We start from the raw sequence: 26,348 nt of genomic DNA, 5'->3' as shown, positions 1-26,348 counted from the left end.
AATTAGCAGCCAACAAGAATCAAATTGTCCGGCTGTGCTTTCAACTTTGAATTGAAGGATTACATTTACAGTTTCTCTTGATTTTTAATGCCTTTACGTTATGTTTTAATATTGATTAGTTTAAGTACTTTTCGAGACGAGGTATTAGCAACTATTTCTCGAATAAAAACACGTTAATATGTGATATAAAATTGTGTAAAATCTTAAAAATTATAATTTAATAATAAATCATCCATGAATCGCGATCTAACCTGTATTTGTGTATTTCTATATATTTCTATATATTCTTAAATGCTGATAAACAATCGAATTTGATTCGTCATTTCCATAATCAGAAAGAATCAAATTTATTTAATTTTTTTTAAATATAAACTGTCGCATAAGTCACACTCTCGTATTCGATACATTTACACATCAACTATCATGAAAAAATATTTTTACATTCAAATACATCTTAATATTGAGTGACCTGTGTAAGAATATTCATAACTTGTATTGCATGCAAAGTCCAAATTTTTTAAACAATCGAAAATATTAAAGGAAAAAATATTAATTGAAATAGAAGAACAATTCTTTTGATATTCGATTCTATATAAATGTATCTTATCTAATCATTAGAAGAAAACGAAAAAACAGTTAAATAATTATATATACGAAAATAATTATATATTTGAAAATGATCGTTATTTTACAGTTGCTTCATTATTATGCAGATCCAATGTGCATTTAAATTTAAATGTCAAAATTTCAATCGATTAAACAACGATCATAAATATTATCAATGGCGAACAAAACCACGAAAGAGCTCGTTGAAACTAACGTTTGTGCATCAAAGGAATGTAACGGAATATAATCGTTCATTAAATACAAAATAATTTCATTCTTTACCAGTGCCAGTGTTACACTACAGAAGTTGCGTAATTTCTCTTCCCAGTACGTAAATAATATATTATTTTGATAATACTGACGCAATGATAATAACAAGCTTGCTTGAAAGATCTACGCTCTTATATCTTTATAATTATGGACAATCTCTCACTTTTCCATTAGCTGCGATATATTTCAAAAGAAAATCTTGATTATATTCGGAACTGGTGAAAATTTTCTGGTAAAGCGATGGCAATAACCAAGAAGTTCACGTTTTTAACATTTTTGGTAAGAGAACACTGAATTTAAAGCGATATATCTTTATATGAATCGATAAATCATCATAGATATTATATCATCGTGTAATTTCGGCTATCCTCGGTAATTTTCGAGTGCGCGTTTAACGAACAAAACGATTCCATGATAAATTGAATCACTTTGATGTTCAATATTTGAAATGTTGTTTAAATTAAAATATATATGTCATATAAAAATAAAAAAAAAATCAATCATATAATAGACAAAGTTATTTATATATGAATTGTATATGAATATATGAATGAAATATTTCAATTTGAACAAAATTGTAAAATATCAAATATAAAAATGATTAATTTAAGATGAAAATAAATTTAAAAATAAATTTACGATTATTTTATTATTAACAAGAACATGATGATTTTGTCACACTTAATATCAAAAATCAAATTAAATAACTAAAATATATAGAGAACAAGGAAAATAACAAGTATTCTTTGCATCGTATCATCTGTTTAATCAACATGACGTAGATATGGCTAGCAATCTAGTTATATGCCGTTTATATTGGGATTGTTCAACCTTTAGAGAGCCAATATATGTTCTACTACAGAACGTCACCTCTTACGATACACTCCATTTTGTGGTCTCTGAGCAAATTATACATCAGAGAACTACTAAAGTAATAAACACGTAACCGTGTCGCAATAAATGAAATTAACACGCGACCTAGCCATCTGATCAAAGTTGCTAAAAGCGTCTACATTTTGTGTCAGAATATGTAACGGAATTAATAGAGAATTATGAAAGGTTTCCAATTTGATTTCTATTCATTTTGATTCTGTTTCAAATTTCGAGTTGAATATGATGTATATTTGATTAAATAATGAATTATTATATAGTTTTTAAAAATAGGAAAAATTTGAAGAAATAAGAATTGTTTTGATTGGATAATTTCTATAAATTGTATAACGTGATTGGTTAATGTTTCCTACTACATATTACAATCATCTAACTAATTAATTTTAAATATTTGTAACAAAACATTAAAACATCAAAACACTTGATTTATAATAAGTATATGTTTTGTTTTGTTAATACAGATATTAAAAGATAAGATAAATTGTGTAAATAGATAATCATTTACCAGTTTACAGATGTTTCCTTCCCATTATTAAGCTTAACGTATTTGTCTTCGGATCTGAGAAAATTATCCAGAAGCAGTTGATTTAATTTATATATTGATTCAAATTATCTTCAAGCAACAATATACTACTATTAATTGATTCTTTAAATCACTAATTCATTTCTATTCGATTATTTTTTGACAATTTTTACTTCACTTTATTCACATCCGATTCACTTACTTAAATCAAAATTCAAACTAAAGATAGCTACAGAACGTTATACTAATCGATTGTATAATCGAAATTAAATTGATCGACTTTTAATAATAATCGATAACGAATTCAATACGCCAATTCAATGTATAAGATAGTATTTCTTAAAATTTGACGTTTGAATGTAAACACAAATATATAATTTTCTTATTTCGTTTCTAACATAAATTTAAAATAAATACACGAAATTATTCAAAAACAAGAATTGCCAAGTTATTGCTGACGAATTTATAAAGAAATCAATATTTATTTAGGGTAGAAATATACGCAATCAAAAATGTCGATTTTTCTCCGTAAGCTACTTTCGATATGGAACCATCGTCCCCTTCAAACTATCGGATATCGGAGAAGGAATTCGAGACGTCACGATAAAAGAATGGTGAGCAAAACAATGAATTTTCCGTTAATCATTATATCCAACGTTCGCAATTATCGATCATTTCTCTTTACCATTATTAGACTATCTTTTTCTTAAAGAATTAAAAAAAAAAGTTATTTTTAAATAAAAACACATAACCTATATATAAATACATCCAAAGTATCCAATAGTGCGACGATAATACGTTTTATTCCAAATGTATTAAAGATAAATGAAATGTAGCTCCGTATATTCAAATATATAGGTACGTGAAACCAGGCGACCGAGTGTCTCAATTCGATAACATTTGTGAGGTTCAAAGCGACAAAGCATCTGTGACGATTACCAGCCGTTACGACGGATTAATTAAAGCCTTGCACTACAAGGTGGATGATATAGCTTTGATAGGGAATTCATTGCTGGACATTGAACTAGATGACGATAATGAAAACGCACAAGATAGGACAACGATCTCTAAGAATCTGCAACAGCAGCAACAACAAACCACAAATATTAAAAGTAAACCAAATTTTGAAAGCAACGAAGAAAAGCACATAGTAAAATGTGGATTAGAAAGAACTTTAGCCACTCCTGCAGTTAGAAGGATAGCTATGGAGAAGAATATTAACTTAAAGGATATTGTTTCCACTGGTAAAAATGGTCGAGTACTTAAAGAAGATATATTGACTCACTTGGAAAAAATTTCTGTTAATCCTATGAGAAAAAGAGTCGAAGAAAAATCAACAGTGGAGACAGTGGTGCCGATAAAAGGTTATAGCAAACATATGTGGAAAACGATGACGCAATCCTTGGTGAGTTGAATTTTCTATTACGCGAAAATATTTTACAGAAGTTGAAATTTCTAAAAAATATATTTACATCATTTATTTTAATCGAATAGTTTTAAAACATTTTGATTGTATTTATTTTCTTTCCTATCTCTAAAAAATTTATGTATATATATTTTATTTTTTCATTTTTTATTGAGCATATAAAAACGAAAAATCTATATTTAAATTGAATTATTTATATATTATTATTAAGAAAAGATTTTCTAAGATAATAACAAAATGTATAATACATGTCTCAATGTATAATAATGAATGTCTCGAAACTGCAATATTAATATAATTTATTAATTAAAATGCAAATCATGCATAAACTGCAAAATTAACAAAATTTTATCTATCACATATTTCACGCAATTATAACAGCTAACCATCAATAAACAATTTATTAATTAGTTAAAACAATACATAGCAAAGGATAAATTAATGATTGAATAAACTAGTTTATCAATCACAAAATTAATTTAAATAACAATGGTTTTATCAATAATAAAAAAGAAATAAAAAATTCGTAATTTAATAATAACGAATTCGATTAATTGTCATATTGCAAATTTTCAATATATTATGTCGGTGATTGAAACGTGAGAATTATGACGAACTCGATAATAGAAATGCATCGTCTGAAAATGACGTTCATATATACGATTGATAACGATCGATCGAATCCGAGTAACACTCAGTTCGAATGACAGATGAAATGTTATTAAAATGTTTCAAAAAATATAACCATTTTAATTATTTCATCTCTTAATTCTATATCTTTATATTCAAATATGAAGTATATATTTTTCTGTATATTAACATCATTAATTATTGCAAATAAACATATAATTAAATGAATTCATTGTAAAAAATATATAAAAGTGATAAAGTGTAACATTATTTTACAGAGTATACCACATTTTGTATATAGCGATGAGTGTAATATTAACAGATTGATGGATTACCGGAACGAAGTGAAAGATTCACTGAAAGATCAAGGCGTTTCATTAAGTTTTATGCCATTCTTCATAAAAGCCGCATCTAGAGCATTAGAAAAAGTGCCACAGTTAAATAGCTGGCTTGATGAGGAAAATCAAGCGTTGCGCGTTCAAAAGAGCCATAACATTGGTATTGCTATGGATACATCTGAGGGTTTAATTGTACCGAATATTAAAGATGTTCAAAATTTGAATATCATAGAGATTGCGAAAGAATTAAACCGACTACAAAAACTTGGAAAAGAATCTTCGATTCCATTAAACGATTTATCGAATACAACATTCACATTGTCAAATATCGGTGTTGTAAGTTTAAAAATATCTTCTAAAAAAAATCAAAACAAATCAAGTGATATTAATTATTAAACAATTAAATTTTAAAATTGTTTTAAATTAATTTTAAATTTCAAATTTCAAATTTAAATTTTAATAATTCTATCTCTTATTTAATATATTTATAATAAATTTAAAATAATATATTTAAAATTTAACTATTATTTACAGGTTGGTGGAACATACACAAAACCAGTGATTCTTTCTCCGCAAATTGTGATCGGCGCATTTGGAAAAATACAAAAATTACCACGATTTGATGATAAACAAAATATTATAGCCACAAATATAATTTCTATTAGTTGGGCTGCCGATCATCGAGTAGTGGACGGTGTTACAATGGCAAAGTATTCGAATTTTTGGAAATATTACATAGAAAATCCTGTATTTTTATTATTAGGAGTATAAAAATGATATATGTCTGAAATATTTTAATAAGCATCTTTTTAATGGAAATTTATATATATATATATATATATATATATATATATATATATAATTCAATATATATATATATATATATATATAATGATTTGAACTTTATATATAATAAACAATCGAGAATCTTATAATTGTATTTCGATTTTATAAGAATAGATATGTAGAGAATAATACAAATTTGGAAACATTTTATACGTAAATATTAATTTATTTATTGCTGCACAACCAACTAGGACTTTTTAAGAAAGTTAAAATATCTTTGCCTAACATATTCAAAGTGTTACAACTGTGTGGTAATTATTATATGATGACCAGTCAAACCACTGTGAGCATTTTTTGTACATTTAATTTATACATTGTTATACAAATTGTTTGAGTAGGTATTCCAAAAAATAGGTCGAGAAAGTGGTTGTACTAATTATTGTTTTCTGATTAACAATTTTCATTTTATAATTTACTTAAAAAATTATTCTATCAAATTAAAATCAATGATTAATTTTATGAAATTAAAAAAAAGTTATAAAAAGAAAGAAAAATATCAAAAAAAAAAAAAAATCATAATTCAAATTAAAATCTAAGTAATGAGTACGACCACTTGTTTACTTACATATTTTTAATTTTTTATATATACAGTTTCATGTACCATTTCTAATCACACATTTCCCGTACAATCAATACATTCCATTAAATGCCACTTAAATATTTGCTCAAAAAGTAGTCAGTCTGTTTAGTAGTTAGAGTAGTAGAAAAGATTGTATATGCGTTTTATGGTCCAAAATTCTTTTTTTAACAATTAAAATATTAATTTATCTTGCAGAAAATTCTAATTGAGTATTTGAGCACAACATAATACATATTAAACAAAGTGTTATATCTTATTATGAAAACATTAATACATATTTAAAGTTTACTTTGTACATTATACTAATAATGAATATAAGAGTATTTGTTGAAACATAAAGCATACAATAAATATATCATTCTTTTCTATCATAAATCTTAAAGTAAAATTGATAATTAAAAAAATTACACAAATTATTAATAGAAATAAAAATATTATTAAATGAAATTACAATTCACCCTCATTATATTTCATACTTTCCAATATGACTAGGTATGCAGATTATTATTGATAATTTAATTAATCCAAAATTTAAATCTCAAGCTAGTTTTATATATATATATATATATCATAGAACTACATGTACTCATAAAAAATAATTAAATAATTTGACTAAGAATACTTTATAATTATATGTATGAGTACAAGTATATAGTTATCTAAAATTACTTTCACAAAATATTTAAATCAAAAATAATCTGCTCTTTTTTGTCAATTTATTTCTAAAATATATCAAAATTCTATGTATTTTACATAGAAAGATTATTCAGTGATAATTCTTATTCACTGAATAAGTTGTACCGGTATATTTGAAGGAAATCTTTCTGAAAATATAACACTTTTTGTTATAATTCTCAATTCTGGAAGTTCTCTCTCTAAACTTCGCTATAATTCCAAATAACATACTGAAAAATTCGAAGCTCAGATAATTATAGAAGAGAACAATTTATATATATATATATATATATTTATATATGTATATAAAGTCATACTCAACAATCATGTGAGCACATGCATGCATATTTTCATTTTAAAGCTATCATGTAACTGTAATATATAAATATATATATATATATTTATATTATATATATATATATATATTTATATTTATATTTATATAAAACTAACTTATTAAAGAAATTAACCACAAAAATGAATACCAAAAATACATCGTACTGACTTTGAAAGACAATAAAAAAAATAAATATTATTTAAACATACTTTCAAAAATGCATAAATCATTTTTTCTAAATTCTTATATAACTAACAAAATTAATTAAAACTGTTATAAAATATGTAATGAAATATATATATATATTAAGAGAATGTGCGTAGTAATTATTCTGTAAATGCGAGGTAAAGTGAAGTGCGATTGTTATTTTGTTATAAAAGTTCTGGGATACAAACAATATATTGGTTATAACTCATATCTTGACTTGAACAGTATTCATTTATGTTATTTATCATCAATCTTTCTAAACATTTATCTCACAGCTCTACCCATTTACATGATTAATCTTCATTTTTTTTTGTTAACTTTACTAACATAGAAAAGTAATATTTTATCTTACTATTTGGCATTATTATGCCATATTAATAACTGTTGTGAAAACACAGTTTCTACAAGGTACATACATTTGTTTCTTTACATAGAATGAATCAAATATAATAATTCACAACCATAATAATAAAGATCTTATTTTATCAAACACTTAACAGTTGATTCTGTTATAAGAGAATCGCTAATATTTAATAAAAATAAACTTATCACGAAACAATGGCAAGTAAAAATATATAAAATCGTTTGAAAATATAATGTATTATTAATGAATAATCTTCATTAAAAAATATTTTTTAAAATAAGAATAAAAAAATGAAAAGAAAATTTAAAACAATAGCAAAATTAATAAAAAAAATTAAAAATATTACTAATAAAATTAGAGTACACAGGAGAATATCTCTTTTTTTTACCTTAACAAGATTCTCACAGATATTTTTCAAATAATTCAAACTATATTATTTTTTAATATAAAAATAAAATTATTAAATAATACAAACAAATTGGTCATTTTTTTGTGCTTTTAAAATCTTTGTTGGATAAATTTGTAGAAAAATCACTTCTAAATACAAAATATTTTATGTGATATCTTAAAAAAAATTTCTGTAAGAATCTCATTTAATCGACAAAGATAATATTTGTATATAATATATATGCATAATATATGTTCATTTTTTATATAGTATTCTTTTTAAGTGTATATGAATAATAAATAGTATTTGTTTCTGGCACATTGTCAGCTCTCTGCAAAGAGAACAAGTAAGTTGACACAAATATAATCAACACCATAAAATAACACAAATATATCTTTATGAAGTTGGAAATTCAGGAAGAAAGTTATCATTCTATAATTTTATGCTGAATAGTTCCTATTTTACCTATTTATGTGCCCAAATAATACGAGCGAGCTGTGAATCGGCCCATGAAGAAACTTTTCTTAAAAATAGTTTTAATTGTACATCACATTTTAAATTTTTTTTTCTTTTTATCATAAATTGTGCAAGGGAGCGTATTTCTAATCTACGGTATCTAAGAGTCTATGAACGGAATTTTTCTTGAATTTGTTTTTTTTAAAAAAAGCTCGGTTCATAAGGCGTAACCATTGGAAGCTAGAAATATTTGCTCAAATAAATGCCACCACTCCCACCTTTGGTAACGCTGTTTCAGTCGTATAATTCAATTCGATGATATCGGAAAGTATGATTTGCTACCATGAAAACAAGCGTTTAGAACTAATAAAATGGAACTTTCATTTTTTCAATGAAATATGATATGCACTAATGTTAGTTAAAAAATATATACACTAAAAAAAACTTACATGAAATGTTCAATGTGCATAAGCTGATTACTAGTATATGAAAAAAGATTATTTTTCTTTAACTAGATGTCATTGATGACGACTAATCATCATGGATACCACTGCTCCTGTTGCTCGAAGAACAGCCACAGCATTGTTATGATCAGATTTAGTAAAATCAATGCCATCCACTTCTAAAATTTTATCTCCTGGTCGAAGTGTACCTTGTGCAGGACCATCTGGATTTACTTTAGTCACTATAATTCCCTAGAATAAATAAAAATGCCAATTAAAAAAATAGAAAATTTTATATAAAAAAAAACATTATATTTCATTTAAATTTGAAATATTTACGGTTTCGGCTCCTGCTACTCCACCTGCTATACTAAAACCAAGACCAGGATTTTTTTTCACTTGGACAGGCAACTGTACAAATAATATAAATTGTGTTATAAATTGTGAATCGTAAAAGTATTACGTAAATATTATTATAAAATAAGAAAAAAAGAAAAAAGATAAGAGAAAAAGAAACATACAACATTAGCGTTTTTATGCGGCCCGAACATCCATTTAAATCTTGGTTTTCTTTCTGGGTTTAATGATTCATTCCGTCCAACAATCTTATATTTATCAACATTAGAATTGGTCACTTCATTTGGAAACTTATTATTTGATAAAATTGGAGTACTTCGACCAGAATTAGCTTTATTTTTTACATTGATAGAATTGTTCATATTTAATGATGTTTCAACAGATAAAGTTTTTGAAGTTCCTTCCATATTTGGATTTGTAACTAAAGTTGAATTTGTTGCATTCATAGATAAATTATCACAAGAAGTATTATTATTTGAAGTTCCATTTATTATTTTTTTTGATCGATCCGAAACTTTGTGTTGCATAGAAAGCGGACTTCGATATTTTTTTCCTGTTATCGGAGATGTAGGTATACATGATGCGTTCAACATTTTTAAAGCTTCATAATCTTCAACAGAAGAGTTTGTGCATTTATTTGATAAATCGCTGCTTGAAATAGAATTCATATTTTCTAAATGTTTTGTTTTTAAAATAGGAATTCTACTTGGTTTTAATGATCTATCTCCTTCTAAAGATTGTTCTGGATCTATTGATTCTGTCAATATATGTGTTTGATCAATATTATTAAAAGAACTTATCTTTTCATCGTTATTTGTTTTATTAATTACATCTGTATTATTTGATGAAAATTTATCATTATATTGTTCTTCGTCATAACTTTGTATTTGCGTTTCCTGTGATATTTTTAAATTTGATGTGTTAATATCAATTTGTGGAGGAGACAAATCCAATTGAGCTGCTGCAATGACAAAATAAAAAATCCATATACATATTAATAACAATAAAAGAAAATGACTTACATTGATTTAATTGTTGAAAAAGTGCTGCTTTTTTTGAAAATGCAGCAGCAATATGATATGGTGGTGGGACAAGTGGTACTTCATTTACTTTTGGTATTTGAACATGATCAGTATTTTTGTTGCTTATAATAATAGGCATACTTTTATAAGGTTCTATAAACTTTTCTGATTCAATAATTTTTGCTGTATTTGCTTTTGAATATTCATCCGGTTTCCAAGTAGAATTTACATAATCTGCTACTGTTGGAGGTTTGGAAATGTATTCAGATGTAGGATTACGAATATATTTTGCTTCTCTGATATCTGGACTTTTTTCTTTTGCAAGAACCGTCTTGTTCGCTTCGTCGGAAGATTCTTCTGAAACAGATTGTTCTGTTCCAATATCCGTAGGAGTATTAGTTTTGCACTCTTTTGATATATGATGTTCAGTTGGTGATAATGATGAATGTGAACCCTAAAGAATAGAAACTTAAAATTATTTCATGATTCTTTATTCCTTATTTGCAGAAACTTTATGATTATCTCTATAAAATTTTATTTAATATTGGTTTATTTTTTAATATAAATATATATATATTTTTGTATTTCTTGAATTCATTTGTTTTCAATCATATTTTAATCTATTGTAACATTTATTTAACTTTATTATCAAAATCAATAATAATTACTTTTCAATCTAATAAAATTGCCTTTTTCATAATTCTCTAATGAATACCTTATTAAATAAACTTTGTGAAAAACAGGTCCCAGATTTTGAAGTAAGGTCCAAAGTAGTTGTAGCAATAATAGCTTCTTTGATCATAGTCTCCTGTTCTAAATGCATCTGTAAGTTTCAATTGGCAATTTTCTTGTATTCTAGATGTTAATTATAAATTACATATAAAAAAATATAAGAAAAATATTTTAATTGATTTTGAAATTATATTCTGCAGTATTATTCTTAATTCATAGACATTTCTTTCCCTGTTAGCTTAGAAAAAAAGAAAGAAATAAAAGAAAAAAAGTGATATAAAATTAAGGAAAGAATAATCGCATTTTAAATCGCGACTCTTACTCTTTCATCATGTGCTGATTGATGATGTAAATTGCGAGCATGCCTAGCAAGGTTGCGCAATTCTTTAGGATAAGGAGTTGGTGCTCGGTGAAGTTGTCTAGGGATCTCAGATTCTACTTCAGCAGCAAAACATATTCTTTTTCCAGTACCAACAATTGAACTCGAAATTAATCCTACAGCTGGTGTTATTTCTATAAAAAAAAAAACGAAATTCTAATTATATATGCATTTATATTAAAAATTTCTAATTACTTTTAAATAATATCATTATCAATTTTAGTTAATTATAAAATATTTTAGTAAATAAATTTGTTAGCACATACTTTACCATTTCATTCTTCATCTTCTTCTTCATTATCCACTAGCAGCAATAGTGGATCATATTTTATTATATATAAACTTATTATACTATTATACAATACATAAAATTTATACCATATATCACCAAATAGATAGAAATAGATACTTACGCTCAAGTTCTTGCCGTGGTTTTTGTGGTAGCATAAAGCAACTTAACACCATCATGTCTTCTTCACAATTAAATTCTTGTTGCAATGGCACTAATGGTTGACTTTGATTGTCGCTCAGCCATAATGCTTTTAAATTGCTCAAGTTTAACATAGAAACGGGCAAAAATTTAATGCAATTGTTTACAAGATTGAGTACTTTTAAAGAAGATAAATGTCCCAATTCAGGTGGAACTCGAGTTAAATTGTTTGATCTCAGTGACAACAATGATAACGCCGTACAACTTCCAATTTCTGGTGGAAGGCATCTCAAATAATTATTGTCTACATTTAAACAATGTAATTTTCGCAAAAGTCCTATTGATGATGGCAAATATTCGAGGAAGTTCTTAGTAACTATAAGCTCCTCTAAGTTTGACATTTGTCCAATGTCATTTGGCAGTGCATTCAATTGATTGTCATCAACTTTAAGAGTCACAATTGTACGTAAATAACAAAGAGAATCTGGTAATTGATAGATTTCATTTGATGACAGATGCATAATGGAAATATCTCTCCATCCTTCTACTTCTGATGGAATAATATGAATTGCATTCATGGTACAATCAAAATGATTTAAACGGTAAAGCTGATTAATGTTAAATGGTATACGTCTGATATCATTACCATCTATCCACAATTCAGTGAGATTGATAAGATCCCCAACAACTTCAGGCTAAAAAGAAGAAATCAATGTATATAAATTAATAAATGGTAATCATAGAATATAATATAAAAATATAATATAAACATACCAATTCCGTGAAATCATTATTACCAATATCAAGTCTTTGCAAATTTATTAAACGACTCATACTCTTTGGTAATGTCATCAAATTATTTTCCCTAAGTTCTAATGTTTTCAAAGCTGAAAGTCTTCCAAAATTTGCTGGTAGATATTCTATGTATGCATCATTTATATACAATTCTCTTAATCCAACAATATGTGTAATAGCATCTGGGAAACGTTCAAATGGATTAACACTGATATCTATAGAACGAAGGTTTTTACATTCTTTTATACTGTCTGGTAATTCTTTAATACCTAAAAAAGTAAATACAAAAATTATGATGAATTATTTACAAAAAGAATTATGTATAAAACTTTTAGATTCATACTATTTTTACTGAGGTCTAAATATTCCAAGTTAATTAATGATGCTATGGCGGGTGGTAACGTTGTAACTTCATTATCACTGAGGGAAAGTACTCGTAATTCATGGCACTGAAATAATGGTCTTGGAAGATCTTTTATCTATAATAAAATATGAAAATTATATCTTTGAATCATAGGAACAGAAATATGTATGTATATATATATATATATATATATATATTATATATATATTATATATTATATATATATTATATATATATATATATATATATATATAAAACAATCACTAATATTTATTTTTACCCTATTGGCATCAAGATAGAGTTTTTCCAATGTTCTCTCATAAATGAACACATCAGGTGGTACATCATAAAGATTACAATTATTTAAGTGCAATTCACAGATATCTTCTTCTTGTGTTCTCAAACATGCAGCACACTGCCACCAAGCACTACCCATTTCATGTATAACTACAAACAAATTTTTTTAAAAAATATGTAATTTTATAAAAAGAAATCATAATATTTTTTTTTAATAATAATCAGAATTAAAGAAATTTATAAATATGGAAAAATTCCTTTTATTACCTATAATACTTCAAGAATGATTCTTTATCATCGATATATTTATAATAAAAGATAGATTCCTGAATAAAATAACTGGATTCACTAAAAATTGTTCTATGAAATTTTTAAAAATCATTCAGCTATCAATGTATCAATGTTCGGTTTTTTACGTGCCGGCTTCGTCAAAGTTATTTCTTGCCACATCATCGCGAATACTATGATACGCGATGCACTTGATAAGTTCTTTTTCCTTAAATAGAAATGAAAATAATGTACAAAATGTAATGATGCGTTAATCAACACTGGTTATGTCATGAGATGTAGGTTATTGGATATTTCTCTTTAAAAATTCTGTTTATAAATATATCTCACTGTTATTTGCTGCATATTCTATTCTTTTATACAATCAATAGAGTAGTAACTGATTATGATCCAATAAAGCAATAAAGAATGTTCTTTCAAAGATAAAACAATTTGACACATTTGTGAGATTCAACTAGGCATACAACGAGATTACTATTTATCGAAAAATCTTCGATAATATTAATGGTTTGTTCATAACACCAATATTTTATTTAAATAATTGTTTGTAAATTTTGCAACACTAATATATATTACAAAGATTTTGTAAAAATTTATTACTACAAACGTAATCAGAAATAAAAATGCATGTTCAATATAGCAGATCGTTATTGAATATTTTTGTCTATATAGTAGTATGAATTAATTATAATACAAATTTTATCATAAAAAGTGAACGAATCTTAAATCTACAATATTTGTGGTTGTTTGATATGAGAATGCGCCTTAGCTGGCGCAAAATCGACAGCGACAAGTGACGTTTTCATTCGTACACGTGCGCAGAAGTTAATTAATGGATTAAGCGTGATGAGAATTGAAGACAAGACATTCTAATGTGTTATAACAAAAATTAAATTTATGTAATATGTACAAATAGAAAAAAGAATTGTCATACATTGAAACGTTTGTTATATCGATTATAACTGAGATTAATTAAGATTCATGAACGCAAGGTAGAATTTTCGAAAGAAATTAGGATCGTAAACAATAGGAAAATGAGTTCTGGCGAGTATAAAGGTAGTGAAAATGAGGATATCGAAAACTCGGATGAAAGTGATAGACCATCAGGCGAGAGATGGGCACCCGTTGGTGCAAATGACGGTGATAATGATTTTGCTGATGAATATAAATATATCGATAATATGGAAAAGTAAGTGTTTCATAAATATAACAGATACAATATTTATTACTGTTAATTATATATCTGAGGGAAAAATTTAATTTTACAAATATTTTTGATATATTCTAATAGTTTACCATATGATATGGAAAGGCTAAAAGTGCTTGAAGAAGAGCAAGAAATGCTTAATTCATCTCTTATAGCACTGACTACTCACTTTGCCCAGGTATTAAATAAATATGAAATTATAACTTGTATTTGTTACAAAATACAATGTTTTAATGTTTAAAATCTGATTATCTTAGGTTCAATTTCGTTTAAGACAAATTGTAGATGCACCAGCAAATGAAAAAGAAACATTGCTCAAAGAATTAGAAGAATTTGCTTTTAGGGGAATACCAGATGTTCCAAATAATTTATCACTTGATAGCAGATCAATTACCCCAACTTCTCCAATGTCTTGCAAACAAAGTGTAAATCACATAAAAATTAGCTATATTTATCTATGTTTTATTAATTTCTTAAAATTGTTTGTTTTATTAAAAAAATAATTCAATATTTTATATCTTTTATATATTTTATATAACTTAATAGATATCTGGAGTAATAAATGATATTGATGTTGAATCTAAAATGGCATTACAAAGAACAAAACAAAAAGAATTAATATGTCAATTAAAATCTCAATTAGAAGATCTAGAAAAGTATGCCTATGAAACTGGTGATGCAGATTTACCACAAAGTATGATATTAGAGAGACAGAATATCATAATAAGTAAGTTTTTTAGATAAATACTTGATTAAAATCTATTCTGATCTTATTATTTTCTTCAGATCATTTAAAAGAAAAATTAAATTTCAATGTTGATGATCTTTGTAAATTACCAGTTGATGATTTAAGATGGCAAGTAGATTATGCAATAAGCCAGGTAAATTGTTTTGTCTAATAGAATAAATTATCAAAAAAATAGTGATTAATGAATTAAAAAAAAAAAATAATTTATAATCATTTACAGATTGTTAGTCCTTTGAAAATGAAAGAGCAATTAGTATCACAATTAAAAACACAAATTGCAGATTTAGAACGTTTTATAAATTATCTTCAAGGAGAAGTTAGTACAGAAACTTTAGCATGTACCTGTGCATGTCCAGTACATACAAATTCTGCTGGTTCTACTTCCTATGCTAAAAAATCATTTAACAAAAAAACAGATGAAGAAAATAGAACAAAAACTCTGAACACTGTTAAGAAAGTTGTAGCTCTGTTACATATGTTCCTAGTATCTCAATTAGGTTGTGGTAGTGAACGAGTTCGAAGAAACTTTAAGAAAAATTCTATACATAATTGGCGCGATTTAAGAACAAGATTAGATATCGCAGTTGAACATGTTATAGAGACTATTGCCGAAGTTGAGCGTCATCCAGAAGATGACGATATTGCTAATGAAGATGATTACGCTTCGGATTCAGATTCTATGTCTCATTGCAATGCCCGAGTAACATCCGCTGTAAGGAAGCATTTAGCAACTTCCATACGTGATTTAATACAACATGGTTTAATGTCTGATGCGCGTTCTAATAGTGTAGTACCATTTGTTGGATGTTTTCCTCAAAGAAATTCTTCTACTTCTAATTTAATGCATGCATGGGAATTAATATTGAAATATTATGAAATTAAAAATGGCCATCGTTACAATTCTAGTCCAGCACAGAAATTATCTCAAAGTTTTAATCTCGATCTAGCAGGTGGAAGAGTTGTTTCTTCTAAACAGGTAGTTATTATATGCTTGATAATATTTTTTTCAAATTGATTTTAAATAAAATTTGTTTTATAAGAAAATTATAATTTTTAGAGTTTATTAACAACAATTGGAAACATTATTGCATCACACAGTCCATACAAAAGAAGTTATGATTCTCATTTTAAAGCATTTATATGTGCATCTCTCAAGTAAGTAAACATTTTACAAAAAAATTAATTAAAGATTATTTTATGAGAATAAAAATTTAAAATTTATATTTCTTTTATTATTAGCACTAACAAACTTGTTATTTGGTTAAAACTTATCTTACAATGTCAATATCTTCTTGAAAATCATTATACATCATGGAGTTATGTTATAAAAACAGGTAATTAAGATATTAATGTACAAATAACTATTTTTATTGGATTATATTTTGATCTATCTTTGAATATTTTTATATTATTATTACAAATAGGTTTCCAAGATGCGTTTCATACTCTCGATCGCCTTACTAGTTACAAATTTGATCTACCAGTTGATTTGGCGGTAAGACAGTTTCAGAATATAAAAGATGCATTTTGATCGCGAAAAATATTAAATACTATATTTAGGAGAAAATATAGGTACTTATTTTTAGCAAACTAAAAATGAAATATCAGATTTTTCAATTAAGTAAATAACAAACAGTATATTTTAACTTTATGTTAATATATAAATAAAATATGTACTATTATGATAGTATATATTTTTAAATAATTTTTAAATATTATTTTGCAAACATTTTGTTATTTTTTGAATATTTATTATTAAACAATTCTTATAATGCAATAATGTAATAACTTAAAATATCAGTATTTTGATCTCATATTTTTAGAATTTAGTTTTTTTATTTAATTACATTATTTCGAGAATATAAAGTATCATGCAAAAAATAAAAAGTAATAATATGTCGTACGTGAAAGTATCAATTATAATCTTATAATACATATAAAGTGCAGAACAGGTAATAATATAACGCTGCCTGACAACAATAAGGACTGAAATATATGTACATTATCTAGTTATTTTGAACTATATTTTTGGATATTGCACGTTCTCGATAAATTAATAAATTTGGAATAAAAAATTTTATTTACACCATTTAAAAAGTAATATTGTAAATTTAAATGGGATTTATAAAATTAATGAACGTGATTTTTACTGTGATTAAATTTAAGATCTTGATACTAAATTTCATTACAAGAAAATCATATTAATTTATATTAAGAATTAATCTATCAAAATCCAAAGAATAAACCAAAGTTGTTTTTAATACTCCATAAATTAAATAAGTGCATTTTTTTTAATTTTTAATTTTATGGTAACATATCGTTGAAGTAATAATTAAATTTAATAATGTTGTAATTGATTTATTAATGTGTATAAATTTTAATATTGTGATATATTGCTAATATTTTATCTTTGTTACATTTTATAGAATTTTATAATTGATTTGTATATAAACGTTTAGTTAATCATGAGAAAATTTATTCCTTTTTATTATATAGCTAAAAATATATACGTATATCAAATATTATGTACACAGCAGTAAATTATTGTTCCTAATTTTATGAATATTATTTCAAAAAAGATATACATTTTATTAAAATACATGCATTATTTTAAAACAGTAGTTTCCTAAGATATCTATGCGACTATTGTATCGCCTATACAAGATATTTCACGTATAAGGTAGCTATAAGAATATTAATTGTATGATTGTATTATATTATATAAATTTGCTTTTTATATACCATGATTTGACGTTAGTTTATTGAAAAAAATTTGCGGAAATATATTTATGGAACAATGTATTTATTTTTTTACAATTTATTGTCCCAATATTCCATTTTTTTATATAAATAAAGAAAAACTATAGAATATACGAAATTGGTTGTTTATTTCTTGTAAAAGTTGTACATCAGTAAAAGTTTCATAGCAGTTTTTTCAACATGTTCGTAGTATTTCATTGATAATTCCTCGATATTCGTAATAATATAATTCGTAATAAGGTACATAATTTTTATTAGCTCAGTTAAATATGATTTTTTACAATAAAGTAAAATGTAATCGATTGCTCTTTGTAAATGTATGAATTTCGTTAAAGATTTATAGAGTATCGAGGAATCTCTATGTTTTTACAGATTAGTTTGTTGTACATAAAATTCAGAATAGAGTTTACTATCGTTAATAACACATTTGAACTCAACGAAGTATATAATACCAGAAATTTCTTGGTCATAGATAATACGTATCGTGCACGTATTATCGTAATATCATATTATCATGTACAATTCTACTCATACAGGATACAAATACACAGATTTAAGAGCACAGGCTTGGTAAAAATTCTTTTTGTCATCTTCACAATATAAAAGTCGTGTATAAAAAGATTTGTGGAAGAGCATTTGAATATTGCATTCACACTTTTTGTATATAGTAAATCGTATTTCTAATGCTCAACCAAATGATTTAATTAATTTGAAATCAACTAGATAATGACATTCATATTACACATATCTATGTACTTAAGCATAGGATACAACATTCACAAATAAATATGCTCTTCGCAACACATACATATATATACATATATATATATATATATATATATATTGTGAAAATACTGATGAGTGAGATACATCTATTGGAATGCAAATGCAATGATAAAATACCAATAAATAATTTTAATATTAATGAAAAAATATTAAATTATATCACAAGAAATTGGAATCAACATAGAATACAGATGAGAAAGAGTTTAAACTAAATTTTCATTTTTCATTTAATAATATTGTATGCCTATAAAATAAATACTTCAAATTAATTCTATGTTACAAGTAAAACATTCATTTAAATATAGTTTACAGTACAATAATAATTTACTTTCAAACCTTATGTATAACAGTTGCACAGTATACACTCATTTAATGTTTTTTATTTTTTTACTGTAACATTCGTCATAATAGCTTTTAATGATATTAATTTTCGTACATTAAATAAGCTATGTTTTTTGATACAGCAACGATCTAACATCTAACAATTAATGACAGTTTACATATAACTTTGCTAAATATAAACCCATTTCTTTATAGCCAAATTGTTCACATAGTTATATAAATTCAATATTATTTGTCTTAGGCTTTAATAAAACATTGTTATTTTTTTGTTTCATATATATATTTATATATAGGAAAGTTTGCCTGTTTTTCATAACATAATGTATGTCTCTTAATATATTTTTATTTTGAAAAAATAAAAAAAGTATTTTGAAAAAACATCACTAATACATACAATTATATATGTATATAAATCTTTATGCACATACTTATAATTATCAGGTCAACTAGTTCAACTAAATATTTTTTTTTCAATTTTTCATAAAAATGCATTAAAAAAAGAGTCAAATAAAAAAGTATATACTCATAGATAATAAAAATTGTTTTGGTAATATAAATATCTTCATAATTATTAAAACATATAAATTGATTATTCTTAATTATTAAATGTTTATTATTAATTAGAAATTTTAATTAGAAATTTTATTTTTTGATAGAATATTAAATGAATATTTTAAGCATCATTATTATATTTTTTGTTTAAGGAAATTCAGTATTATGAAATCATTTTTATGAAATCTTTCAAAAAGAGTAACAGCAATACTGTATATAAATTTTCACAAGCATACTTTTATTTTCTTCTTTGCAAATATAAACAAGTTAATATTTATAGCAACACACAAATTAATCTATTATTTGCTTAGAAAAAACATTGAGTTTTGCATTCTTATTACATAGTAATAAACATTTTGTAATTGCAATATTACCACTGAAATCTTTGTTTTGTATCATTTTGTTTCCTTTTTAATATTAAATTGGACTGTCATAAATATGTATTCTTTTAGTGGTAGTTAGTAACGTGTTATATATATTATTGTAAAATTCGTTGACGGAATGCATAAAATCACAATAGACAAAACGCAATGCAAGATCAAAATTTGTATGTGCGAAAAATCGCTTTAAAACACTCATACAGTATCTTAATTACATATATATGTTCTTCATATATAGCAGTCTTTAGTTTTTTAGTCTTGACATAAATTTAAATAAATTATTAATAAAAATAAATTGTTAATAATTTTATAATCTATAATAGAGAAGTATTATGATTATCTTTTTAAATTGCATTTAAATTTAATAACTGCAAATATATTTTATAAAAAAAATTAATTTAATAGTAAGTATATTTACAAGAATAATAGATATAAATCAAATAAAAAGATTTTTTTTCATTTTCAATTTACAAATTTGACTTGATGCATTCATGCAATCATTCTTGTGAACATAATAGTAGCCAATATGTGTTAGTTTGATACATTTCTAATATATATTAATTCATTTAATAAGGCTACATAACAAACATAACAAAGGCAGTTGTATATAACATCTAGTATAATTTACCACTTACCTTTATCTCTTTCCATAAATATCACTTATTTCATAATTGTATAAATAATTGAATTTCCTTCAGAGACAAATTATCAACAAGTTTAAACGTGAATACGCAATGGTACACTATCCGACTTATTTTCTGCTTCCAGATTGTATTTTATAGTATCAAGAGTATTATAAATTGTTCTGAAAGTAGGTCTATCTGATGGTCTCCTGTTCCAACAAAGTTTCATCAGATCATATATCGCCGGCGGAGTATTTTCGGGACATTGGAGTACATTGCCTTCTTTTATATATTTTACAACTTCTTCGTGCGTCATTCCATAATAAGGCTGGAGCGCAAAACTAAATATTTCCCACAAGCACACCGCGAACGCCCATACATCAGATTCAACGGTATACTTATTATACAATATACTTTCTAAAGGCATCCATCTAACTGGAATAGCATCTTGTTCATCGCCTTTATAGTAATCTTGTAAATAGATTTTTTGCGACAAACCGAAATCTGCTATTTTTACAATCATTTGATCATTGATCAAACAATTTCTCGTTGCGAGATCTCGATGAACGAATTTTCGATCTGACAAATATACCATTCCTGATGCTACTTGAAGTGCAATATTAATCAAATCCATATGCGATAAACGAGAATCTGTGAAATGTTCATCTTTTTCTAGACTTCGAATAATATAATTTCCCGGTGAACAAGATCGGAGAAATTCATTCAAATCACCACGACCCATGTATTCAAAAAGAAGACACATCGGTCGACCTAAAGCGCATACACCTAATAATTTGACGATATTTGGATGATCGAATTCGGCAAGAAGACATGCTTCTCGTTCAAAATCCTTGAGCAGATCATCTGATGCTTCTTCTTTTAACATTTTTACAGCAACATTGGTAAATTCTTCACCTGGAACAAGACCAGGTGCTTTTGCTTGAAATACTCTACCAAAAGCGCCCTGTCCCAAATCTCGAACATAAATAATATTATTTCTTGGAAATTCAAGTTTTTCCAATTTTGGATTAAGTTGTGCACTTGTTTTATGGTATGCATCATTACTTGGTAGTTTGTCCAAATCAATACTGACATACTGAAAATTATATAATTGTAACAATATGACACATGCATTATTATTATTTTATTAATGATAATTATAAAGACCAGACTCAGCAATATTTTTCTGGACATTGTACTTTTAAAATTGTATGATTTGATAATAATATAATCAATAGAAATTTAATACTTTTGATATACCTGATTATCTGTAGGATTATATCCTTGATGTCTTTTGTGAAGTCTATGACTTAAAATAATAGATAATAAAGTTCCAGTTATAATTACAAATCCTAATGAAGACAATATCAATATAAACATTGGAGTAAATAATGTATCCATTACTAAATCTTTAGGATCTATTTCTGGAATTTTATTTGTTATATTATCTGCATTAAAAGAAAATTACAATTAAGTATATATTATGTTACTATGATTATATATTATATAGTATTTCTATCTTCGTGTGTCATACCAGGTATTAAATGCCTACCGCATATAGGAATATCACAATATTGCCATCGTATATGAGGATCCATAGTAAAACACCATGGCATTGGTTCATCTCCACCTGCATTTCTACAATAATTTTCTCCATAACGAATTTGAGGGAAGACATCTGGTGGTCTATCATGATTATGTGGTATTTGTGCATTCCATGACTGACAATCCAAGCCTAATTTTGTTTTATTTACTTTGCCCATATAAAATCTACCATTGCCCTTGATACAATCATCTAAAATTATATTTCATTAAAAAATTATATATGATGATATTTAACAATTTCTAGAAAGATTTTAAATTTCTTTTACATGTAACAAGATCTTCATTCATATCAGTTAAATGAATATGAGAACAAGTCACTTTTCCTTTGATTATTTTTGGCAGTGATTCACAATCTGGTAATGTAAAATGACCTCTTGATCTGATATAAATATCCCTCTGTTTGTTATCTTCTATCATTGCCCAATCATTAAAACAAAATTGATGACGTACTGCCATACAATCTTCATAACATAAAGGTAGACCAATTGAGTTGTGACATTGTGGAAAAGCATACATACATAACATTTTCTGAAATGATCAAATAATATTTTTTATATTTTTCTGCATTCTTATTAATCTAATACTAATACATACTTCTGCAGCTGAACGGCATGGTTCAACTAATCGTTGTATCAATTCTTCCCATAAATTAGTTGTAATACGTTCATTTAACCATCCTCCAGGATTATCATTGGAATCATTAAACCATACTTTTCCAATTCCAGTTAAATATTTCTTACAAATCTTCCCATTATATGGTGCACAATAACCTTGTGATTCAGGTTCTATAAAAAATATAAATTCAAAATATTTTTCATTGAGTTATGCTTTTTTATATATGTATATATATATATATAAAATACATACTAGTCTGTGCAGAACTGAAATGCAAAATGATTGCTACCAGAGAAACAATCCAGAACATCATTATTTATATATACAGTTTAAAAGAATGTCAAGAGAAAATATCACATGTTTACAAAAAATTTTTTTATATGAGAAATACGCTGATACCGATGTTCATTTAATTTATATTAAAAAGCATTAAATCTATTGTGTAAATTAAATATTTTTTCATACATAGTCGATTCTGATACTCCATTTTACGCGTTAGTTGAACGTGTTTTTCAATGTATCTAATGATCACAAAATGAATATTACAATTATTGATTCCAATTTTTTAAACTGTTTTCGATGGAGGACAGTACGATAAACTGTTAACAAAAATAGTCTAAAAATGAACTAACGTCAATTACGAATTATAATATCGAACACATAATTTGAATAGCAACTAGAATTAAGTTATTTTAAGAAAAATCTTGTTTTTGTCTATCATATATGTAATTAACTAATATAGTCAATTCCGCCTTTTATTTACAACATTGGGGTACGATGAATAAATGGTAAATTTTCTCGTTTTGTAACGACCGTAAGTAGTTACTAATCTAACAAAAATTTGGAACTAGGATTGTATTTGTACTCGATAATCGAGGAATCGTTTAATTTCTTTAAAGATATTTCTAATAACTTATAAGATATATTAAATATTTATAATTATAAGTGAGCAAAGAAATTAATTAAATTAATAATAATTTTAAATATAATTGAAAATATATATTTTTATATATATATAAAAATAACTTGTTCCAGAAAATTTTGCCTAGTAATGTTGGTATAATACAACTTAGCAGCAGAATGCGCGGGAAGAGACTTCCGTTACTGTGTTTAAGGTAAAATTATTGCAAAAAACTGAAGATAAAAAGAGTATGCAAGCTTTTTTAAAAACTGGTAAATTAGGTCCCGGCGAGTCCAAAAAAGTTTCGAATTCACGTTCAAAAGAAGAACGTAATGGTCCCGCACCGCCATGGGTCGAGAAATAGTAAGCATACATTAATATAACCTAAATTTTTTATTTATTATTTAAATTTAAATTTTTTCGTTCTTTTTACAGTCGTCCAAAAAACGTAGAAGATGTTGTTGAACAAACAGAAGTAGTAGAGGTATTACGACAATGTTTAAAAGGAGGTGATTTTCCAAATTTATTATTTTATGGTCCACCTGGAACTGGTAAAACAAGTACTATATTAGCTGCAGCTAGACAATTATTTGGTAGTCTTTATAAAGAAAGAGTATTAGAATTAAATGCTTCTGATGAACGGGGAATTCAAGTTGTAAGAGAAAAAATCAAGTCTTTTGCACAACTTACAGCAGGTGGTATGAGAGATGAGTATGTTTATTATTATTTTAATCTAAATGATTAAAATTATTTAATAAAAGCCAATGATGTTTAAGTAAAAGGTCTGAGAATTATCATTGAGCTACATATATAAGCTATTTGAAGAATTTATATAAGCTAGTTGTTATCAGGAGTTACTATAAAGTGTTTAGTAATTTGTATTGCCAACTAGAAAGTAACATGCTGAAATTTATTATTTATTAAACATATTGCCAAAAGTATTTTAAAGTTTTAATCTTTTGGTCCTATATTAAAAGCAAACAAAAAAATTTATCTTTAATAGTTTTATTATGTTGCTCTTATAATTTCTATGATAAATATATAATCTGAGAACACTTAATACAAAATTATAAATACATAAAATAAGAATTTATCATAATAAAAGAAAATAATTTCTTTCTTTTTCAGTGGAAAAAGTTGTCCTCCTTTCAAAATTATTGTCTTAGATGAAGCAGATAGTATGACTGGTGCAGCACAAGCTGCACTTCGTCGTACTATGGAGAAAGAATCTCATAGTACTAGATTTTGTTTGATTTGTAATTATGTATCAAGAATCATAGAACCTTTGACTTCTCGTTGTACAAAATTCAGATTTAAACCATTGGGAGAAAATAAAATTATTGAGAGATTAGAATATATATGTAAAGAGGAAGATTTAAAGGTAGAAAAACCTGTTTTATTAAAAATTGTTGAAGTTTCGGGTGGAGATTTAAGACGTGCCATAACATGTTTACAATCAATTACAAAATTAAAAGGCAAGGACATTGAAATTACTGTTGATGATGTACTTGAAATCATTGGGGTAATATATAATTATTTTTCTAAATAATAAAATGAAACAATATTGTATCTTCATTATGTAATAAAATAATTATAGATTGTACCTGACAAATGGTTGGATGAATTAATAGATGTATGTAAAACGAAGGATTATAGCAAAGCAGAAGAATTTGTCGATCAATTTATGTTAGAAGCATATGCTACATCCCAGGTAAAGTTTTAAATAAATTATTACAATTATTCAGTTTATATTTTATTGTATTGTTCCAGGTTATTGAACAACTTAGTGAAAGAATTATATATTCCAATGAATTAACAGATAAACAGAAAGCTTTAATTGCAGATACACTTGGGGTAAGAGTATAAAGTTATTTGTAAAATAAATATAACGTACATATTTTTCATTTATTATTTTTTTACTTGCAGGAATGTAATTATAGACTGTTAGATGGTGGAAATGAATATATACAACTTATCAATATTTGTTGCGGTATTATAAAAGCTTATGAATTAGTATAACTATTATATTTTTTCAAATTTTTATTTTATATCAATAAATATTTATTATTTTTTTTACATATTCTGTTGCATTTCTCTTTTTTAAAATAATAAACTGAAATTAAACACAAAAGTGAAACAACTGCTAATATTGTATTCCCTATGAGTATATATTTTTCCCTAGTAC

The 26,348-nt window shown here is 25.5% G+C and overlaps 6 protein-coding genes across 9 annotated transcripts in view; 3 read left to right on the top strand and 3 right to left on the bottom strand.

Moving 5' to 3' along the window:
* LOC107995816 (cysteine protease atg4da) overlaps positions 1-2,633 on the bottom strand; it is a 43,098-nt gene extending 40,465 nt beyond the window's left edge. The window contains exon 1 of the mRNA XM_062082112.1: positions 2,273-2,633. The gene's annotated coding sequence lies outside the window, so the exon portion shown is untranslated. The remainder of the gene's footprint in view (positions 1-2,272) is intronic.
* Positions 255-5,688, top strand: LOC107995817 (lipoamide acyltransferase component of branched-chain alpha-keto acid dehydrogenase complex, mitochondrial). Of its 2 annotated transcripts, XM_017053510.3 has the most exons (6): positions 695-933; positions 1,051-1,155; positions 2,780-2,904; positions 3,149-3,695; positions 4,625-5,020; positions 5,219-5,688. In XM_017053510.3, the coding sequence occupies exons 2-6, from the start codon at positions 1,117-1,119 to the stop codon at positions 5,453-5,455; spliced, it is 1,344 nt and encodes a 447-aa protein (XP_016908999.1). In that variant the 5' UTR covers positions 695-933; positions 1,051-1,116; the 3' UTR covers positions 5,456-5,688. The 2 variants fall into 2 exon arrangements, with proteins under 2 accessions (XP_061938097.1, XP_016908999.1); XM_062082113.1 differs by having other exon boundaries at positions 255-1,155.
* Positions 5,676-14,310, bottom strand: LOC107996009 (erbin). Of its 2 annotated transcripts, none has more exons than XR_003697251.2 (12): positions 13,624-14,310; positions 13,340-13,506; positions 13,039-13,174; positions 12,675-12,964; positions 11,884-12,595; positions 11,414-11,604; positions 11,075-11,182; positions 10,360-10,813; positions 9,502-10,298; positions 9,320-9,391; positions 8,987-9,232; positions 5,676-8,875 (listed from the first exon to the last, which is right to left on the bottom strand). XR_003697251.2 is itself a non-coding variant. In XM_028665767.2 (12 exons), exons 3-12 carry the CDS (start codon positions 13,493-13,495, stop codon positions 9,056-9,058), a joined length of 3,093 nt encoding a protein of 1,030 aa, XP_028521568.2. In that variant the 5' UTR covers positions 13,496-13,506; positions 13,624-13,852; positions 13,975-14,270; the 3' UTR covers positions 5,676-9,055. The 2 variants fall into 2 exon arrangements, 1 of the variants encoding a protein (XP_028521568.2); XM_028665767.2 differs by having other exon boundaries at positions 5,676-9,232; positions 13,624-13,852; positions 13,975-14,270.
* A 121-nt stretch (positions 14,311-14,431) lies between these two features.
* On the top strand, positions 14,432-19,989 carry LOC107995992 (RUN domain-containing protein 1). Its single transcript, XM_017053834.3, has 9 exons — positions 14,432-14,833; positions 14,936-15,029; positions 15,109-15,276; positions 15,398-15,578; positions 15,638-15,732; positions 15,820-16,575; positions 16,657-16,754; positions 16,839-16,933; positions 17,024-19,989. The coding sequence occupies exons 1-9, from the start codon at positions 14,679-14,681 to the stop codon at positions 17,128-17,130; spliced, it is 1,749 nt and encodes a 582-aa protein (XP_016909323.2). The 5' UTR covers positions 14,432-14,678; the 3' UTR covers positions 17,131-19,989.
* On the bottom strand, positions 18,469-24,089 carry LOC107995996 (tyrosine-protein kinase transmembrane receptor Ror2). 2 transcript variants are annotated; one of them, XM_017053838.3, is made up of 6 exons: positions 23,515-24,089; positions 23,242-23,432; positions 22,914-23,175; positions 22,577-22,837; positions 22,303-22,490; positions 18,469-22,138 (listed from the first exon to the last, which is right to left on the bottom strand). In XM_017053838.3, the coding sequence occupies exons 1-6, from the start codon at positions 23,573-23,575 to the stop codon at positions 21,137-21,139; spliced, it is 1,965 nt and encodes a 654-aa protein (XP_016909327.2). In that variant the 5' UTR covers positions 23,576-24,089; the 3' UTR covers positions 18,469-21,136. The 2 variants fall into 2 exon arrangements, with proteins under 2 accessions (XP_016909327.2, XP_016909328.1); XM_017053839.3 differs by having other exon boundaries at positions 22,595-22,837.
* Positions 24,090-24,317: 228 nt separating this feature from the next.
* On the top strand, positions 24,318-26,243 carry LOC107995997 (replication factor C subunit 4). Its single transcript, XM_017053840.3, has 6 exons — positions 24,318-24,526; positions 24,599-24,874; positions 25,292-25,685; positions 25,761-25,874; positions 25,934-26,017; positions 26,090-26,243. The coding sequence occupies exons 1-6, from the start codon at positions 24,414-24,416 to the stop codon at positions 26,180-26,182; spliced, it is 1,074 nt and encodes a 357-aa protein (XP_016909329.1). The 5' UTR covers positions 24,318-24,413; the 3' UTR covers positions 26,183-26,243.
* Positions 26,244-26,348: the final 105 nt, after the last annotated feature.

Source organism: Apis cerana, linkage group LG11 (genome assembly GCF_029169275.1).
Source record: "Apis cerana isolate GH-2021 linkage group LG11, AcerK_1.0, whole genome shotgun sequence".
NCBI lineage: Eukaryota > Metazoa > Arthropoda > Insecta > Hymenoptera > Apidae > Apis > Apis cerana.
The sequence above is the reverse complement of the archived record's forward strand: the minus strand, read 5'-3'. Positions and strand labels throughout refer to the sequence as shown.

Excerpts from the sequence above, each read along its gene's own strand:
- LOC107995817 (XM_062082113.1), top strand. The coding sequence starts at position 1,117 with ATGGCAATAACCAAGAAGTTCACGTTTTTAACATTTTTG. Across the intron at positions 1,156-2,779 it reads TCACGTTTTTAACATTTTTG|GGTAGAAATATACGCAATCA; the intron begins GTAAGAGAACAC and ends ATATTTATTTAG. Across the intron at positions 3,696-4,624 it reads AAACGATGACGCAATCCTTG|AGTATACCACATTTTGTATA; the intron begins GTGAGTTGAATT and ends ATTATTTTACAG.
- LOC107996009 (XM_028665767.2), bottom strand. The coding sequence starts at position 13,495 with ATGGGTAGTGCTTGGTGGCAGTGTGCTGCATGTTTGAGAACACAAGAA. Across the intron at positions 12,965-13,038 it reads TTTAGACCTCAGTAAAAATA|GTATTAAAGAATTACCAGAC; the intron begins GTATGAATCTAA and ends TTACTTTTTTAG. Across the intron at positions 9,392-9,501 it reads CGCATAAAAACGCTAATGTT|TTGCCTGTCCAAGTGAAAAA; the intron begins GTATGTTTCTTT and ends TTATTTGTACAG.
- LOC107995992 (XM_017053834.3), top strand. The coding sequence starts at position 14,679 with ATGAGTTCTGGCGAGTATAAAGGTAGTGAAAATGAGGATATCGAAAAC. Across the intron at positions 15,030-15,108 it reads TGACTACTCACTTTGCCCAG|GTTCAATTTCGTTTAAGACA; the intron begins GTATTAAATAAA and ends TGATTATCTTAG. Across the intron at positions 15,277-15,397 it reads CAATGTCTTGCAAACAAAGT|ATATCTGGAGTAATAAATGA; the intron begins GTAAATCACATA and ends ATAACTTAATAG.
- LOC107995996 (XM_017053838.3), bottom strand. The coding sequence starts at position 23,575 with ATGATGTTCTGGATTGTTTCTCTGGTAGCAATCATTTTGCATTTCAGT. Across the intron at positions 23,433-23,514 it reads TTTCAGTTCTGCACAGACTA|AACCTGAATCACAAGGTTAT; the intron begins GTATGTATTTTA and ends TATTTTTTATAG. Across the intron at positions 22,838-22,913 it reads GAATGAAGATCTTGTTACAT|ATGATTGTATCAAGGGCAAT; the intron begins GTAAAAGAAATT and ends ATATAATTTTAG.
- LOC107995997 (XM_017053840.3), top strand. The coding sequence starts at position 24,414 with ATGCAAGCTTTTTTAAAAACTGGTAAATTAGGTCCCGGCGAGTCCAAA. Across the intron at positions 24,527-24,598 it reads CCGCCATGGGTCGAGAAATA|TCGTCCAAAAAACGTAGAAG; the intron begins GTAAGCATACAT and ends TTCTTTTTACAG. Across the intron at positions 25,875-25,933 it reads AAGCATATGCTACATCCCAG|GTTATTGAACAACTTAGTGA; the intron begins GTAAAGTTTTAA and ends GTATTGTTCCAG.